General features: G+C 39.6%; 1 protein-coding gene across 5 annotated transcripts in view; it reads right to left on the bottom strand.

Annotated features, from left to right (window-relative positions):
* csmd1a (CUB and Sushi multiple domains 1a) overlaps window positions 1-14830 on the bottom strand; it is a 331961-nt gene extending 317131 nt beyond the window's left edge. For 3 of the 5 annotated variants that reach the window (XM_058386490.1, XM_058386491.1, XM_058386494.1), the window contains exon 1: window positions 14542-14830. In XM_058386490.1, coding sequence (XP_058242473.1) covers window positions 14542-14671 — 130 coding nt within the window. In that variant the 5' untranslated portion in view covers window positions 14672-14830. The remainder of the gene's footprint in view (window positions 1-14541) is intronic. The other 2 variants (XM_058386492.1, XM_058386493.1) reach the window with 1 other exon arrangement.
* Between the last annotated feature and the right edge of the window lie 1823 nt (window positions 14831-16653).

Raw genomic sequence — 16653 nt, 5'->3', positions numbered from 1 at the left:
CAGGCCACACAATCATTACATTGTCGTCGAGATAAATCGTCGTCGTAAATAAGGGTGGGATTTGAAAGGCTTTCTATGGCGTTTACACTTCATTTAGATGGAAGATAGATAGAGCAGGTGTGGATTGACATGTTGAATGGTTAAAGGTTAAAAAGAAAGTGTGTTTTGTTCTGCCAGAGACGGTTAAATAAAATCCTCGTGGAACGCTTTTTCCGGATTTTAATTCGTTGTTAATTATATGATCTTGCATGTGTAATTACACATCAGCGCTCCGATTTACTTTTAGTAGCCACAGCTGAGTTGTGTTCCTTATTTTTTTTATTTTTTTTTATTAAGGAAAAGCTCATTTAGTCAGCTATATTTGGTTAGCAGAAGCAGGACCAGACTTTGCAAAAAATACCCGTGTGTCTATGTTTGCACACTGGAACTAACTCAAAGGGCAATGCTGCACAAAAGTGGGTTTTAAAATACTGTTGCATTGGATTGGGAGAGATGTTGCACCACCTCATCCACAATTCTCAAGTTGACCAGGGTATAACACTACTATATATATATAGCGACTGACCACAAACAGTAAACAATGGACAAAGAACTTTCATTATACCAACAAATTTAAAACAGGACCAGAAAGAAGGCTGTATGTGTTTACATTACACATTACACACTCCCTATAGGGAATACTTCGGTACCTCTACTCGTTCATCTAAGTTATCCAATTAACCAATCATATGGCAGCAGCAGCACAATGTATCATACAGGTCATACAGATACAGGTCAAGATCTTTAGCTGATGTTCACATCATACTGAAATGAAAAAAGATGATTTCAGTGACTACAGTATTACAGGAACTGCTGATCTCCTGGGAGAGATCGCTCTGTCTCCCTCACACACACACACACACACACACACACACTCTCTCTAGAATTTACACAGGAAAAAAACATCCAGTGACGAGCAGTTGAGCAGATGGACACGCCTTGCTGAAGAGAGAGGTCAGAGGAGAATGGCCAGACTAGTTCGAGCTGACAGGAAGTCAGCTCAAATAAACACTCTTTACAACTGCGGTGAGCAGAAAAGCAGAGTGCACAACAGGCCAAATCTTGAACACTGCTATGTCATCCTCTACAAACAATATCTTCTCGCTGTTCTTGGGGGGAAAAAAGCACATAAGGATCCATACTTGCAGCATCTTTATTCGAGCCAGTAATTGCTGAGATCATTGATTCGTTTTCTATTCCAAAATGAATCTCAAAGCTAGGAGGAGATATGACATTTCCGTGATATTTATGGTTTCAAATACAAAAAACTGTTTTGAACATCGATTTAGCTCCGTTTTGTATTTTTTTTATATATATATATATTGAGAAACACCTAACTCTTCTGTAAGAGAATCTGCCCAGGTTGTAAGCTTCAGCTGGCTTAACACAAAGATGGAAAAAATCTCTCACCGTGCAAAACAACACTTGAGTGTTCACAAATCATTTAAGTGAATGCCCTAAAGAGATGCACCATGCAGCCTTGCGCACATGCATGTAGGTGCCTCGCGACAGGGCGCCTTCGAATCTGACAACACATGACATGTACACTTTATGCTCGATTGCACCTTGGCTTAAGCAAATAGGAATTGTTACTTTGGGGAGTCAAATGACAGGCAGACGACAGAAGCCATTACGGCGCTCAGTGTCAACCTTTTTTACTCCCGAAATGATAAATGGAGTGCAGATTTCATCAGTATGTAAAGGCCTCGGCGTCGTCACAAACAATCTACCCGAGGATCTCATAGTGGAGTCAAAGTTTCATCTGTTTTCTGATATATGAGAAGACAAGGTTGAAATGAAAGTTCTTATCAGGATCGAAATATCCTGCTGTGCCCCCGCCCCCTCCACATGAGAGGACAGATATGTAGGGGAAAGTAGTCAATCACGGGAATGTTTCGGACCATTTACGTCTACCGGGGAAAACGCAATTCAGCACACATATGTGCGCAATTTCCATCTTAACGATATCGCGTGTGGCTTGTTTGCTAATCGGGCCCAACATCATTTTTTATCTGCCATCATTATCCATCCTTGATTATAGTGTATGATTTAAACCAGTCAGCAGCCCCTCCTGGTGATGATTTATTTAATCTCCAGACTCCACACTTGCCATATAAGCAGATTCAGCTTCTTCGTGCAACTTTCCTCCCATGATTAATAAGCATAAACTACATTTCGGGGCATCGTTTAGCTGCCAACTTTACAAGCAACAACTGAGTAAATATGACAAGTTTTCTAAAGCTATGAAAACAAAATATTAAGAACCGAATATTAAGAAGAATAACTGTTGGAGATTTGTAGAAGATGGCATCGTTTTGTGGGGTTCGCCAAATCTCCAAAATCTTCAATTAGACACTAATGCCAACAAATGATCGGGAAGGAGTGCCAGAAGAAAGCCTTTTCTCTCGCAGAAGCTCCTGAAGTTCACTAATCGTTACTGAGGCTTTGACTAGAATAGGATTCTACGGTCAGACGAGAGACAAATAGAGCTTTATGAGAAACACTCAAGACGGGTTTAATATTAAATGAAGAATACAGAAGGAACCTAATCTCCATTTCAAAGTACAATATGCTGGAGGATCTGATGCATTGTGAAGCTTTTCCACCTCAAGGACTCATATCTTATATCTTGTTAGGACACATGATATCAATGAAAGCCACTGAAGTACTAGAAGAAGGGCAAGAAATTACAAGTGGGTCATGGTTAGAACTTCCTGCAGGACAATGATCCAAAACATGCAACAAAATCCACAGAAATATAGACGATGAATACAACATTTAACAAGAACAACCCAGTCTCCTGAACTAAACCTCAATAAAATAAAAAATATTTCACAACGTGAAATGATCTGAAATGAAAAGAAGACTGGATCTGAAAAGATTGTGTACTGAAGAGAGGTCTCGGATTCCAAGCTCGGTATTCTCCGATCTAATTAGGAGAAGACTCTGTGCCGCTGTGTTGGCAAACGCAGACTACACAAAACACTAAGTGCAGAAGTGACATTTTTCTGATAAGGTTAAATTCTTCACAGAATTTCATGGTGAGATTAAGCTAAACATCCACGAAGACAAATGTTCCATGACTTGTTGTTTTCCCCCATTATTCCCAAGCATGGCAATAATTCTGAAGCTAAATACCATTACACTGTACATTAGAGTGTTTGGATTATAATTAAAACTCAAGCATCTTAATTATTTAAAAACTGCACAGTCAGTGAAAACTAAACTTCTAAGTTGGGAAAACAAATACATTTTCTGCAACAGGGTTCCTGGTAATAATCTGCAAACAATATACTTTTTTGAACATCTGTACCAAATCTGGACATGACTGTCCACTAAACCCACCCTAGAAAGTTAAATGTAACATGGGTACCAGTTAGTACGTACCATTTTTTTTTTTGGTCATCCTTTGTCCTTTTGAGAATTGTGATCAGCATGCTGGCATTTACTTGAGCCGTTATATAAGAGTTATACAAAGCATTTTTTTTAGTCACTTGGCCTTTAGTGTCTAACAGCAGTGAGCTGCTAACATGTAATCGCTAACAGCATCAATTACTCTCAGTCTCTGTGTGCTATGAACAATGGATGTGTATTGTGATGTGTTAGTTTTCTCCCAGGCTGCTCTTGTCCATCATTCGGGACATTTTTGATCATCTCAAGCTGACTGGCCAAGCACTGCATGTGTGCATGTATGCGCACAGACACACACAGCTCACAGAGAGAGAGAGAGAGAGAGAGAGAGAGAGAGAATGTGAGAGGCAAGGAATATGAAAGCCACCTCAGCAGAGTTTCTGTGACTGACACATGTAAGACATTACATTGAAATGTGATGCAATATGATGCCTTTTCAGATAATTACACACTGCTTTCTCCTGTCCGTGGTTTCAACTCCATGTCTACCTTTCCACCACTAGAGATTCAGCTGAATGTTTACTGCAAATATCACACATATTCAACCTTAATTTAAGGGATATTTTTTAATAATAATAATAATATTTGGAACATGCTGTAATCATAGTGGCCTTTAAAATACTTGAGGAAAATTAAGCATGCTGTTGTACCATATAAGCACTATAATCAGAATCAGAAAAAGTTTTATTTATAAAATACAATATTCACGCTATATTTTGCCCATAATGATCCATCAGTGTGAAGCCTAATGTAACAGCACACCCTTGTGTGCATCAAACTACACCAGCGATATACACTAGGCTGGATGTAACAGCTGAGATGAGATGCTTGCTTTCAATCGCATCTTCTGACTTTGCTAAGCTGCCATGCGCCGCACAAGCCCAGACACGGTGAATGCAGAACACCTGCAGTTACACATTCTCATGCTTCACAGAAGCAGTGTTTAATATAAAAATACACAGACAGATACAACCTGTATGTTGTTTTTTTTTCTCTGTTTGACATACGACAGCTACACATGCTTTGAGATCTGTGCGGTTTAATTCAGATTTCCCGGTTTTGTGCTCATTTACCCTTTAAATAATAACGGTAACTTGCGGATTGTGCAATTGTTCACAGTAATGCACCGCAAACCCTTCAATACACTCAGATTTGCACAGGACTCGTCGTAAACACGCAGTTTTTGCACAATACCTCATTATCTCTTATACCTTTAAATTTATAGTGTTTAGTATTTTTTGTTATATTTTATTTGATCGTATTTTATTTGTTGTATTTTTTGTTATATTTTGTACCCTTAAATTCTAGTATTTTTTGTTACATTTCTATTTAATTTTGTTTATTTATTACCTTATTACCTATGCTTGTGGATACTGCTGGAAGCTGTAAATTTCCCATTGGAATGAATAAAGTGTCTGTCTTGTACATTTTAATGTAGTCGGCATAGACGTTCTAATGACGTCCATTGTAGGGAGTTTTTATGTAGAAAACTCTGGCATACACTTGCATATACTTTGTAAGATACAAATAACATAAAATCATGAATTTAAAACATAGACCTTTGGAACAGCTTACAGGTGTGATAAAATGGAGAAGAAAAAAAAAACAAAAACAAACAAACAAAAAAACCTTGAATGTGAATCAAAATATGTATAAATGAAGCCAAATGCAATAAGTAACTCGATTATTCCTGACACTGATTCAAAGAGGTAAATAAAATGAATTTAGCATACTACACGAAAAGAGGTGAAGAAGCGAGTGCAGGCAGGTTAGAGTGGGTGGAGAAAGGTGTCGGGAGTTCTGTGTGATAGGAAAATATCGGCGAGAATCAAGGGGAAGGTGTACAAGACAGTGGTGAGACCGGCCATGCTGTATGGTTTAGAGACAGTGTCACTGAGGAAGAGACAGGAGAAAGAGTTGGAGGTAGCAGAGCTGAAGATGTTGAGGTTCTCTTTGGGAGTGACAAGGTTGGACAGGATTAGGAACGAGTACATCAGAGGGACAGCTGATGTTGGACGTTTGGGGGGACAAAGTTAGGGAGGCCAGGTTAAGATGGTTTGGACATGTTCAGAGGAGGGAGAGTGAGTATATTGGTAGGAGAATGTTGGACATGGAGCTGCCAGGCAGGAGGCAAAGAGGAAGGCCAAAGAGGAGGTATATGGATGTAATAAATGAGGATATGAAGCTAGTGGGTGCAAGTGTTGAGGATGCAGAAGATAGGGATAGGTGGAGAGAGATGATTCGCTGTGGCCACCCCTGAAGGGAAAAGCCGAAAGAAGAAGAAGAAGAAGAATTTAAGAACAATTTAAGGCATCTGATGTTTATCAGTATCAAAGCAAGATATTCTGACATGTAAGCATAAGCAAATAAACACACACTAATACACATGTCTAATGATACTAGTTACTGCTGGTTGGTGGAATGTAACTGATTATGAACAATACTAGTGATTTCAAAATGGTGTATTTTAAACATATAAAGAATTCGTGCTATTAATTGTTTCTGTGTGCCAGAAATTTTAATATGGCATGTGAAAAATTACATTTAAAATAGTCATGCAAGAGCGTTCAACTATCATGTTTTGTTTTGAGCCACACCCACTTCCTGTTTAAATACAAATTCAAATGTCGGCGCACTAAACAGATAGAGAGTGTGTTCCTATGGGATAAATATGGGAAATATGTAAATACGGAATGCTGCAAAAAAATATATATATTATTTATTTATTTGTTTTGCTTTTCTTTTTAAAGCCGATATCAGGCCATGGCCATAAAAAGTTACCACAAAGCACATCACAAACCTGTTGGATGGCTGATGCCTTATCTGCAGCAAACAGGAAAATAACATTGCAGCTTTGACAAAAGTGTGCCAGTCTCACTGTATTGTGAGAAAGATTATGCATGGACTGTTCACATCCCCTAGCTAATTACCAGATGACCTCGATTTTTGACTGGAATGATAAAACGTACCTACTGCAACGGCGGCACACAAAGATACCGAATTTCTTAGACTTCGTATTCCCAGCTCCTTCTAGCTGTGTCATGGGGAAACATTCACTTGCCTGGGCACATATAATGCCAAGTACGAATTAAATGAACAAAATAAAAAACAGAACCGTGTAAACATTCATCTGAGGTGTTCGAAACGGTGGGAAAACTTTGACGGTTGGCTAATTTCATAAGAATCACCTTTGAATGGTGCAGCATGTGGTATAATGGGATTAAAAAGATGCTCTGAGCAGATCCACACGCATAGACCTGTGCAATAGAATGCTTTCTGGTCTGACAAGGATCTTTTCAATCCTTGTGAGGTGTTATTCAATATTTTAATCATAAAACCCCTACTACTTGGTCAAATACTTTTCTATCTTTCAAGTACACAAAGCTCCATGACTGCTGTACTAATCATACATCGCTCTTCGGTCTAAAGAAATAAAAAATTTCACCAATACAGGGAAACAATGAGCTGGGAGTTTAGATATTGCAACCATAAACCAAAGATTTCCCCCAAACAATAATTTTGTGATGCCACATTTGACCTAGCCTATCCATTTTTGATACTGAAAGTGTGAAAAGAGAAAAGCGGTAGGATCAGAGATAAGGCTTAAGCCACAAAAAAAAAAAAAAAATATATGGAAAAAATACTTGAAATTGAAGTTGGTATTAAAGTTAATGAAGCCCATTAACCATGTATAATAAACAGAGTAAGAACTAATGTTTAATGTTATTTTCATTTATTTCTAGGAATTAAACACTACACATTACCTGGGTTCAATGGGGGAGTGCTAATGGTGATAAATTTCAAAAATCTGATTTGTGGGTTCCAGTAAATCATTTGTGATATCCTGACCAAAAGATTGCTGGACTTTGCCTGTCTGTTTTTTGAAACGTGAAACAAAATCATACCCTTCGTTCAAACAGTGGACATGGTTGTTGGTGCCAGACAGACTGCTTTGAGTATTTCAACAACTTTGAGTATTTGGTCTACTGGGATTTCCACACACACACAGCATTCTCCTGAGTTTAGACCGAATGGCAGAAAAAAAATAACTTGAGACCTCAAGTGAGCAAGCGTTTTAAGGACAGAAATGTCTTGTTGACAAGAGAGGTCAGAGGAGAATAGCCAGTCTTAGGTTTAAGGTACCAGGAGAGCTACCGTAAGTCAAATAACCACACAATACCGAACACAATACCAAAGAGACGAAGGACCTACATCGGAAGATAACATTGGGTTCCTCTCCTGTCAACCATGAACAGGACTCTGAGGCTATGGTGGGAACCCTGGCAGTTGAATCTTTTGGGGGTGAGTGAGGTGTGTGTATCTATGCTGTATGTGTGTACATGAATCGGTGGCATTACACTGTAGCATTTTGCTCAGAACTTCACCTAACGCGCAGCCTTGGCACAGGTTCTGTCAGAAATCTCCCACAGTTTTGTGATATCATCAGTAACATCATATAAAGTCATCAGCCTGACTCACTAACACACTGTTAGCTTAAGGCTGCGGTAATCTAGTCTATAATTTTCCTCTCATGTTTTAGCAGAGGCTGATGACATTCTTGAATGTAATTAAATCCTTCCAGCCCTTAAGCTACTGGATATTGTGGGAGTGTTTGGGGGACATGCCATAACAGAAAAGAATAAAAAGGCAAAAAAAACTCCACAATTAGCAGCACTTAGATGCTCCAGGTTTCGATTTTGGCGCTGCGCTGATGGCCGCTCAGTCACTTTGCAGTTGGTATGAACTTGTCATTGTCGAGTTCGCATGGTTGGAACATTAAATTGCTTTATGAATGAGTAACCATGTTAATGGGCACTTAATTAGGTGTGTAATTAAGAGCACAGCTAAAACGTCTGCTTTTTAATGACATTACAGTAATATTCAGTCTGTGTGTTTTGTGTCATTTTACCTGGAAGAAGCTCATTCGGCGAAGTCTTTACATAAGGCACTTTCTCCTTCTGAATGTTTGCTAACTTTTAAATAAATTCTCAACAAAAAAAAAGATTCACTGTGTGCTTCCATCAAAATAATGACTAACTAATTAAAAGTGCACCATGAAAAGACCGTATGAAACATTTATTCTTCTTATTCATTCCAAAGATGCCATCATCCTGCAGGGGAAAACGTGTAGGTCAATATTTATGATCAATACGAGATCTCCAATAGTGTAAATGATTAATTATAAGTTAACTTTTTCTGAGAAGTTGGTCTAACTGGTTCCTTCAACTTGATCATAAATGCCCTTTAATCTGTCCAGCTCTCTCACCTCCTCAGCGGCTCGAACAAGGTTCCCAGGCTTCAACATTCATGCTAATTCCACAACAATGACATCACGCATGTGGTCTTGTTGAGTGCTGTTTAGCTGAGCCGAACTCGACTGTGCCACTTTGTGCTCTGGAGCATTGTCATTGACTGGTGAGTGACCAAGAGAGAGAAAAAAAATTAACTATTGCTCTTTTATTTTTTGCGCTAGTAACACGAGTAAAAGAAAAGCAGCTCCAGCAAACAAACTGCAAAACCGAACAAATATTCCAGACTAAACATATTTAATGTGTTTCAGGTTAGAGATTCCCTTTATGGAAAACCGCCCCAGCAGTACAGCGACGGTAACTTGGATATGATCTATTGTAATGACGTATAAACATGCAGGAGTGAAAGCCACAGCATTTGTCTGCCCAACGCCGCCGTACGTCAAAGGCCTCATTTCAGCTTCGCTCAGTGTTCCTGAATTATCAACAGTAAAACCATAGCAACATGTCTAAACTGGCCATGCTGATTCACCAGAGGCAGTGTGCGTGGAGGAGTTGCTGCCTCCTACAACGTTCTTCATGCTGGCAGCTACAACATTTTTTGCTTTCCTTCTCCCACCCCCCCCCGCACTATAGTCCTTGTCACTCCTGGTCATCGTGATGATAAATCAAAAGCAAAACGGTTGCGTCTGTTTAACATGGATTACACAGTCTCTCTCAATATCGACAAAAAGGGTGGGGAGGAATCATTCTTTCATTTGGCTTTAACGGCGTTCCATTAATCTGGAGTTGTTGTACTGTAACACTCCATGCTGGGCAAACTACTCAAGATGAGATTGAATGGAAGTAATTCCGCATGACTGCAAGACTCCAGATGTACGCAAAACTTGCGGTTTTAGCTGTAATCTTTTGAGGTTACTCGCACTAGATATTAAATGATTCCCGTCTATATTCCATAACCTATATTCGAGAATGGACTTGTGTGCAACAGGACATCCTCCATACCAGATTATAGTGAAGATCCTCTAATGGTAGACCAGTTTGAAACAGCTACATTACATTATAGCAGTTTACATCTAATGTTGTGTCTCGATTAGACAGCGAGAATAGCGAGTCGTCAAAATAGTGGGGCTTAAAGATATTTTTTCTGTCTATTAGCATGCAACTCACTCTACGAGGGGCAAAGCATTTATGATGCCTGTGATCTACGACTTATTAGATCATCCAAAGCCATTCTCATATTGGTTGCGTTTAGACACGTGTCACAGACACTGTCACGCTCTTATTTAATCAAAAGGTCAAGACGCCACCAGAACGCCATTGGTTGCAATTGTGGACCTGTGTGCACATCAAATAATAGATCACAGATATCAGTTCACAGCCAAAAAATAATTTCAGTTTAATAAAAAGTCCAGCACCCTGCCATTCATAACTTAAAAAAAAATACAACATCTTGAACTCCCTAGAAAACTTTCCAGGACGTCATACTGAGATTTGGTTTAGAAAACACAACCCTGAGGTTACATTATTTCTCTCTAGACCAATGTGGGATACTTCACCAATAGCTAAGCTGTTATTTATGTGCTGGTAGGAAACATGAAGGAAAAAGTCAAAACCGTAGTTAAATGGAATGGAGGCTAGACTTGCAGCAAATCTCTCAAGAAAGAAAATCCTCCTGTCCCAATAAAGTACGAGCACATTTTTCACACTTCTGTGTTTTGTTTTTTTGTTGTTGTTTTTTTTTTAATAGAAAAAAAAATGCCTGACCAAATTCAGCCTTAAATTTATCAGCTTAACGTCGACGGCTGCTTCATCTGTGCCAGAAGGAGCAAAATACAGAAAATGTAAAGAAAAAGACCTTGTTAAAATTTGCCATTTCAGAGCCAGAAATGGTGACTAATTAAAATGCATTTTGTGAATTGTAAGCTGTATAAGTCTCTCTTCTGTTCTCCTGATCCCTAACCTTAAAAATCGTATTAATAGATGAATAAAGCGACGCCGTTTCTGCTGACTGGGGCTGCTTTGAAATTCAAAAGCCTAATCGCTTATATATGTATGAGACTGCTCTTCGCATACATACTTTAAATGGGTCACCCCATCCGGAACCCGGGTGCCTCAAACTGATGACCACAAACAAATCAGTTCCAGAAACAAAAGTAAAATAATAATAACAAAAAAAAAAATAAAAAAAATCAAATAGAACATGCAGACAGAACTTTCTGAAGTAGAGGAAGAGCAGCAACTAACTTAAAACAAGAGCTTCCTCTGCCGCACTGAGCCAGATGTCCAGTGAATAATTGATGTTTTTGGCTCCTTGCTTTGCATCTGCCTGCCTAATCAGTGCCATTCAATAATGTGGCATGTTTATATGGCATCAGCATTTTAATCACTTGAAAGGCACTTTTTTTGTGGCCTCTTAAGCAGGTTTGTGTGTTTGTTTCATAAATGTTTTATACTCGATGCATCAATGTACAAGATGATTTCAGGTTCTGAAAGAAATGCGGGGAATAAAATGCTGAACATGTAATGATCAACGAAGCAACACTTCGGCTCTATTAGACGGTTCGAGTCAACAAGGGGGCTCCATGTTTTAATATAGAGAAAGGCCTCGGTTCAATCTCCTCCACCCCCCACCCCCCGAGACATCGAATGTCACATTTGCATGAGAGACTCGAGGTTGGACAGATTCATAATGTCTTGTAGTTTGGCAACAACTCAATGTCATCTAATTGTCGCTGCGCATCTGCCTTGGACCATCAAGCAGGCATCTTATAGTCAGTGTAAAATTGGTAAATTGAATTACCCTTACTGCATTGCAAGCTTTTATTCCCTACTGTGCCTAATGCAAGATTAAACGCAGCTGGAACGATGTTTTCAAGATTTCTCAACAGTTACAAGCTGATTCCAAATACTAATAACACAAAACGACTTTTGGAACTTGATGCTAACACGGCCCTTGAAGAATCGAGTACTAGCCAAAAATCACCACAACTGATCAAGCACGATCATAATTTTTCCTCTTACTGAAGAAATAGCTATACCGCAGCATTGTACATTAAGCTGAAGGTGCTGATTCATTTTCTATAAGAAGCACCGCTCTGACCAATTAGAATCATTAAAAGTAGTACACCTCATTCTAGCATGTTATCGTTTCTATAGTAACGGCTCATTCACAGGCATTTTTACATCTAAGGACAATACAAGTATTGAAAAAAACTGAAATAAATGTTATACATACACGCACACATACATATATATACACATACACACATACATACATATATACACATACATACACACACATATATATTCCATTTAGTGGAATGGTGTACTGTGATCACATCATGACTTATTCCTTCCTTAAGAAACAAGCTCCTGATCTAATCCACGCATCCCGAATTCACATCAAATCCTTGAGGTTCTTTCATTACCATGTCTCCCTCCCATGACTGTGAACATAGAAGAGCTGCGGTCGTCATTAATGCTGATAGTGCAAGCTGTGGCAAAACTAATGATTCTTTTACAGGACCGGGAAGCTGAGGAAATGTCCCGGAGATTCACAGATTCATCGAAGAGCACATCCACTAAAACGATGAACATAATGGGAACAGGAACGCTGAAAGACACCTAGCACCCTCACCCACTCCAACACCCAGTTCTCCCTGTTGAGACCTGAATTTCATCACCATCAATCTGTGCATTTTGATGATACAAACACTGGCCTATTTACAGGATTAGATTTCCGAGCTGCTTTCTTTCAGCGATGCAACCTATCTAACTTTAGCTAGGTTAATGATTTGATCCATAGAAGAAAACCAGCTTATGTTTAGAGTCAATGGTAATGCATTGTAATGGTGCTCCATGTTAATGCCACTGCTGTTGTGTCTAGTCTGGGCACACCCCTTGTCCTATCAACACACCCTTATCACTTTAGAGGCAATAAGGACAACTTGAATCTAATCAAATTATGATGGTCCATAATAATCAGGTCTCCATTTGATGATCAGAGATTAAAAAACAGGGAAAATTCAGGGATCTCAGCTACTCCGGCTTTTAAAACCACAAACAGAAGCGAGCTGGAGGCATTATAATTTGATGGAAATGTCAATAATGACATAGAGGTAATGATTAAAAACAATACAAAAACAATACAGCTTCTGCTATCTATTATAAACTTTATTCTTTCAGCTAAAGCTATTGTTCACTGTTGCATATAGCATATATTTGATAAGTAAAGCAAAAATGTTTCATGAGCATCTTCACCAGAGCTTATTTATTTGTTTGCTTTCACCTAAGTCGGGGCGGATCTACAGCCTGTCCCTGTCACAAGGTGAATGGGAGAATTCAGAAGACGTCCCATGCGCACACACTTTCACACGCTCCTAGAGGGCAATTTGGAATACCAGCAGAGTTTTGGGAAGTGGAAGAAAAAAAAACAGAGATCCGGAAAGAAACCCAAAAACAAAGGGAACGGTAAACTCAAACTCTGAGGGTTTCAACCAGAGACCCGGGAGCTGTGAGGTGGCAAAACTGCACACTGTGATACCATGAGGCACAAAACTGGAAGCAAATAATCATGAGATATTTTGTTGTCTTAGTATGTTCTTGCCCAACACCACCAAAACCACATGAAGGAGGAGGTGATTCTGTCAAATTTACATCAGCTATCCAGTGGACATGGCCTATGGGACCTGTCAGCCAGCTAAATGAGCGTGAAATCACATCAAGCGCAACTGCGCTGTTATCTGCTCCACTTCTCCAACTGTTGCGTCTGGAGGTGGAAACATTTCTAAAGCATAAACAAAAGCAACAAAAAAAAAGTTAATTACCCAAAAAGAGTACCCACAGGCCTGATATTTCATTGGGACTGATCAAAGCAACTGCAGTGAACTGTGGGCAAGTCTGGATGTGTAAAACAGATTCTGTGGCTAATTCTGGCACACAAGTCTATAGAAATATGTAGACCAATTAGGCTAGAACTCTACAATCACTCAATATGCTTTAGTGATGAATAATTTCCATGACAAGAATAAATTGCAACTTACAAAGTTTTCGCCAAAGGTTAGTCGATGTCTTCATTGATCAATTTAAACCAATAAAAAATGATTATCCAAAAGAGGGTTGTGTGTGTGTGTGTGTGTGTTTTGGGGGGGTGTCAGTGAGCAGGCCAATAAAAAGGACAGTGTTGGCACTCTGTGGGCAAACAAAAGTTTGTAGCACAGCAGCATGTTTTAGGGTTAAAACAGTATATTTATTTATCTATCCCTCTCTCTTTTCCACGCGCGCGCGCGCGCACCCACTCTCACGCACGCACACATTTTCACTCTCTCTCTCTCTCTCTCACTCTCTCTCACTCTCGCACACGTCGTATTTTGGGGCAATGTTTACCCTCGAGAACACATTTCCCACCTTCTTTCCTTTTTCAATCACATTTCAACGCAAGCTCATTTTCGGCGTCATGTCATGTCCTCTAAATAACACTTCGTGACTCAGACATTCTAATTGAAGTTGGAGAATTTTCTTTGCGTGGCAGCCTGCATTTCGACGTATTATGCTGCTATTTGGAAATCATTTGGATGTAATATTCCTCTGCAATGATCCTCTACTACTTCCAAGTACAGGGTATTAGGATGCAAGTTTCGGAAGTGTCTCCAAAACGTAAGGGGGGGATTAAAAAAAAGGGGGGCACCGCGCATCTGACAGGCAGGCGCTCTTAAAAGTCACATCTCCATCAGCTTGCGCAAAAAAAAAAAAAATCCCGCATCCAAAAAGAAAAAAGAAAAAGAAACAATAACAAATTCTGAATAAATCAAAAGCAAATCAATCCCTGTTTAGGACTTACCGCTGGCGGCGGTGATGAGACCTGCAAAAATGAGCCAGACGCGCTCGAATTTGCCCATGGCGGTGGCGTCCGCCGTTAATTCCGCCTTAATGCCGAGTTCTTGACGCCGATTAAAGCCGCGCATAGACATCCAGCTCGGGCGGGAAGACGAGGCGCCGCTTTAGCGCTCATATCAGCATCGGGAGAAAAGCGCCGGTGCGGTGCGCAGAGAGAAGGACGCGAGCATAGCGAGGATCACTCAGTCCGAACGGAACACACGGAATGAGCTGGAGAGAGACGCAGAGAGAGAGAGAGAGAGAGAGAGAGAGAGAGAAGAGGCGCTGCGCATGGATGCTGGACTCACCCATCACACAGCACTGTGCAGGGGAAGAAGACACACGGCACTGCTCATCTGCCGAGTTTAACAAGAGCCAAGAATTACAAATGGCCTCTGGGATCTGATTTCGACTGGAACAACAACAGTAGCAGCAACAACAAGTACTCGAAGGTGATCCTAAAAGCACAATTTCTCAGCTACCCTAAAACCAGCGCAGTAAACTCTGCCAAGTTTAAAGAGACCGGACTGGAGAATTAAAGATGCGCACTGTGATCCTGACTATTTTAATGACTCGAGACGCTGCGAGTATGACCACAGAAGGTCAAAAAAAAAAATGATATGCTTAAAATCAGTGAAGACAAAATGAGAGATTAATTCTAAATCACCACAGCTTGTTTATACAGATAAAAAACGTTCATTATGGACGTCCGGGAGTCACTGAGTTTTTAAATCATGTCCTGGCAATAAAAATCACACAAACTTTACATTTAGTGAGGTCTGATGGTCATTAGCCTGTGTGAGGGGTCATTTCAGCTTTCTTTACTTTTTTTCAGCTCCAACATTATAGCAAATATTTTAATAAACAATGAGCACAAAGAGCTGAATTGTTTGTTAGTAAAAATCTGTACTAACGTGGGATGTGCTGATTATTTGATTATATATCCCAGACTGTGAGTTGAATGGGGGGGGGGGGTGTACAGATTAGCCTGCTTTACAGATGAGTCCAAGGGAAGGGTGGTGTGTGGTTGATGTGGAGACCTCTGAGTCAAGCATATACGTTCTGTAGCTTCGGTATATACCTTAAAAGCTAGTTGTTATTATTATTATAATAATAACATTTTCAAAAGGTATGTTTTTCCAGATGAAAGATGCTGTGCAAAATGTGTACTCTTGAGTATACCCAGCCATGTGACAAGGGAAAGTACAGTTTCCTTTTTCTAGAGAGTAGGGGAAAGAAAAGGACCAAGGAGAATGAATATTTTCTGGGTCAAGGAAGCCCAGTGGACCTGTCTGGGGTCCCAAAAGTCATCCGGTACCCCTGAATTCATCAAATTGACCAAATTCAAGCATTCAAGGAAACATTTTCTAAACATTCCTCCTCAAGCAACATCACTAATGTAGTATGTAAACCCTGTGTACAAGAAAAAGACACGGGCACTTCTTTTCTGTTTACACACCACACTCTATTTCTTTCACTTTCTCACTCACTAAAATAATTTGTTGGGGGGGCTCATAAATGTGTTTATCTCATGGAGTCTGCACGTATCATTTTTGGTCGGTAACAAGATAGTAAAATGGGACTTTGCTGCCATCTGCTGAAAATCCTGTCACACAATGAAGAATGAGTCTAAGGATGCTCACAACCCTGCTCGGAACTGATCTACGTTGTTTATGGCCACTGGGCTAATATAATAAAATAGTTTTCAAATTCTAAAGTAAATTAAAATGTCCAGCTGGATTTGCAGAATGAGCAATTTCTTTTTTGCCTGAAAGCAAAACGCCAAAAAGTCCACATTGAATTGATCAAGTTTACATTCAAACATTTATATGTTTTGAAGCCTCTTAAGTAAATTAAGCTAATACTTAACTATATAAACTGAAAGAGGGGGCTGCTACTGTATATTCAACATATTCAACATTACATATCAACCACATCCAACATTTCATAACAATGATGTTTGTTTGGTTCTAAAAGCTGTAGTATTGCGTTTGGCCATTTGGTTCTAAGGCTTTAGTATTGCGTTTGCTTGTTTTGTTCTAAAGCTGTAGTATTATATTTAGTTGTTTTGTTCTGA

The sequence above is a fragment of the Hemibagrus wyckioides genome, linkage group LG03, assembly GCF_019097595.1.
Source record: "Hemibagrus wyckioides isolate EC202008001 linkage group LG03, SWU_Hwy_1.0, whole genome shotgun sequence".
In the NCBI taxonomy this organism is placed as follows: Eukaryota; Metazoa; Chordata; class Actinopteri; order Siluriformes; family Bagridae; genus Hemibagrus; species Hemibagrus wyckioides.
Note: the sequence above shows the minus strand (reverse complement) of the source record. Positions and strands in the feature narration are given on the sequence as shown.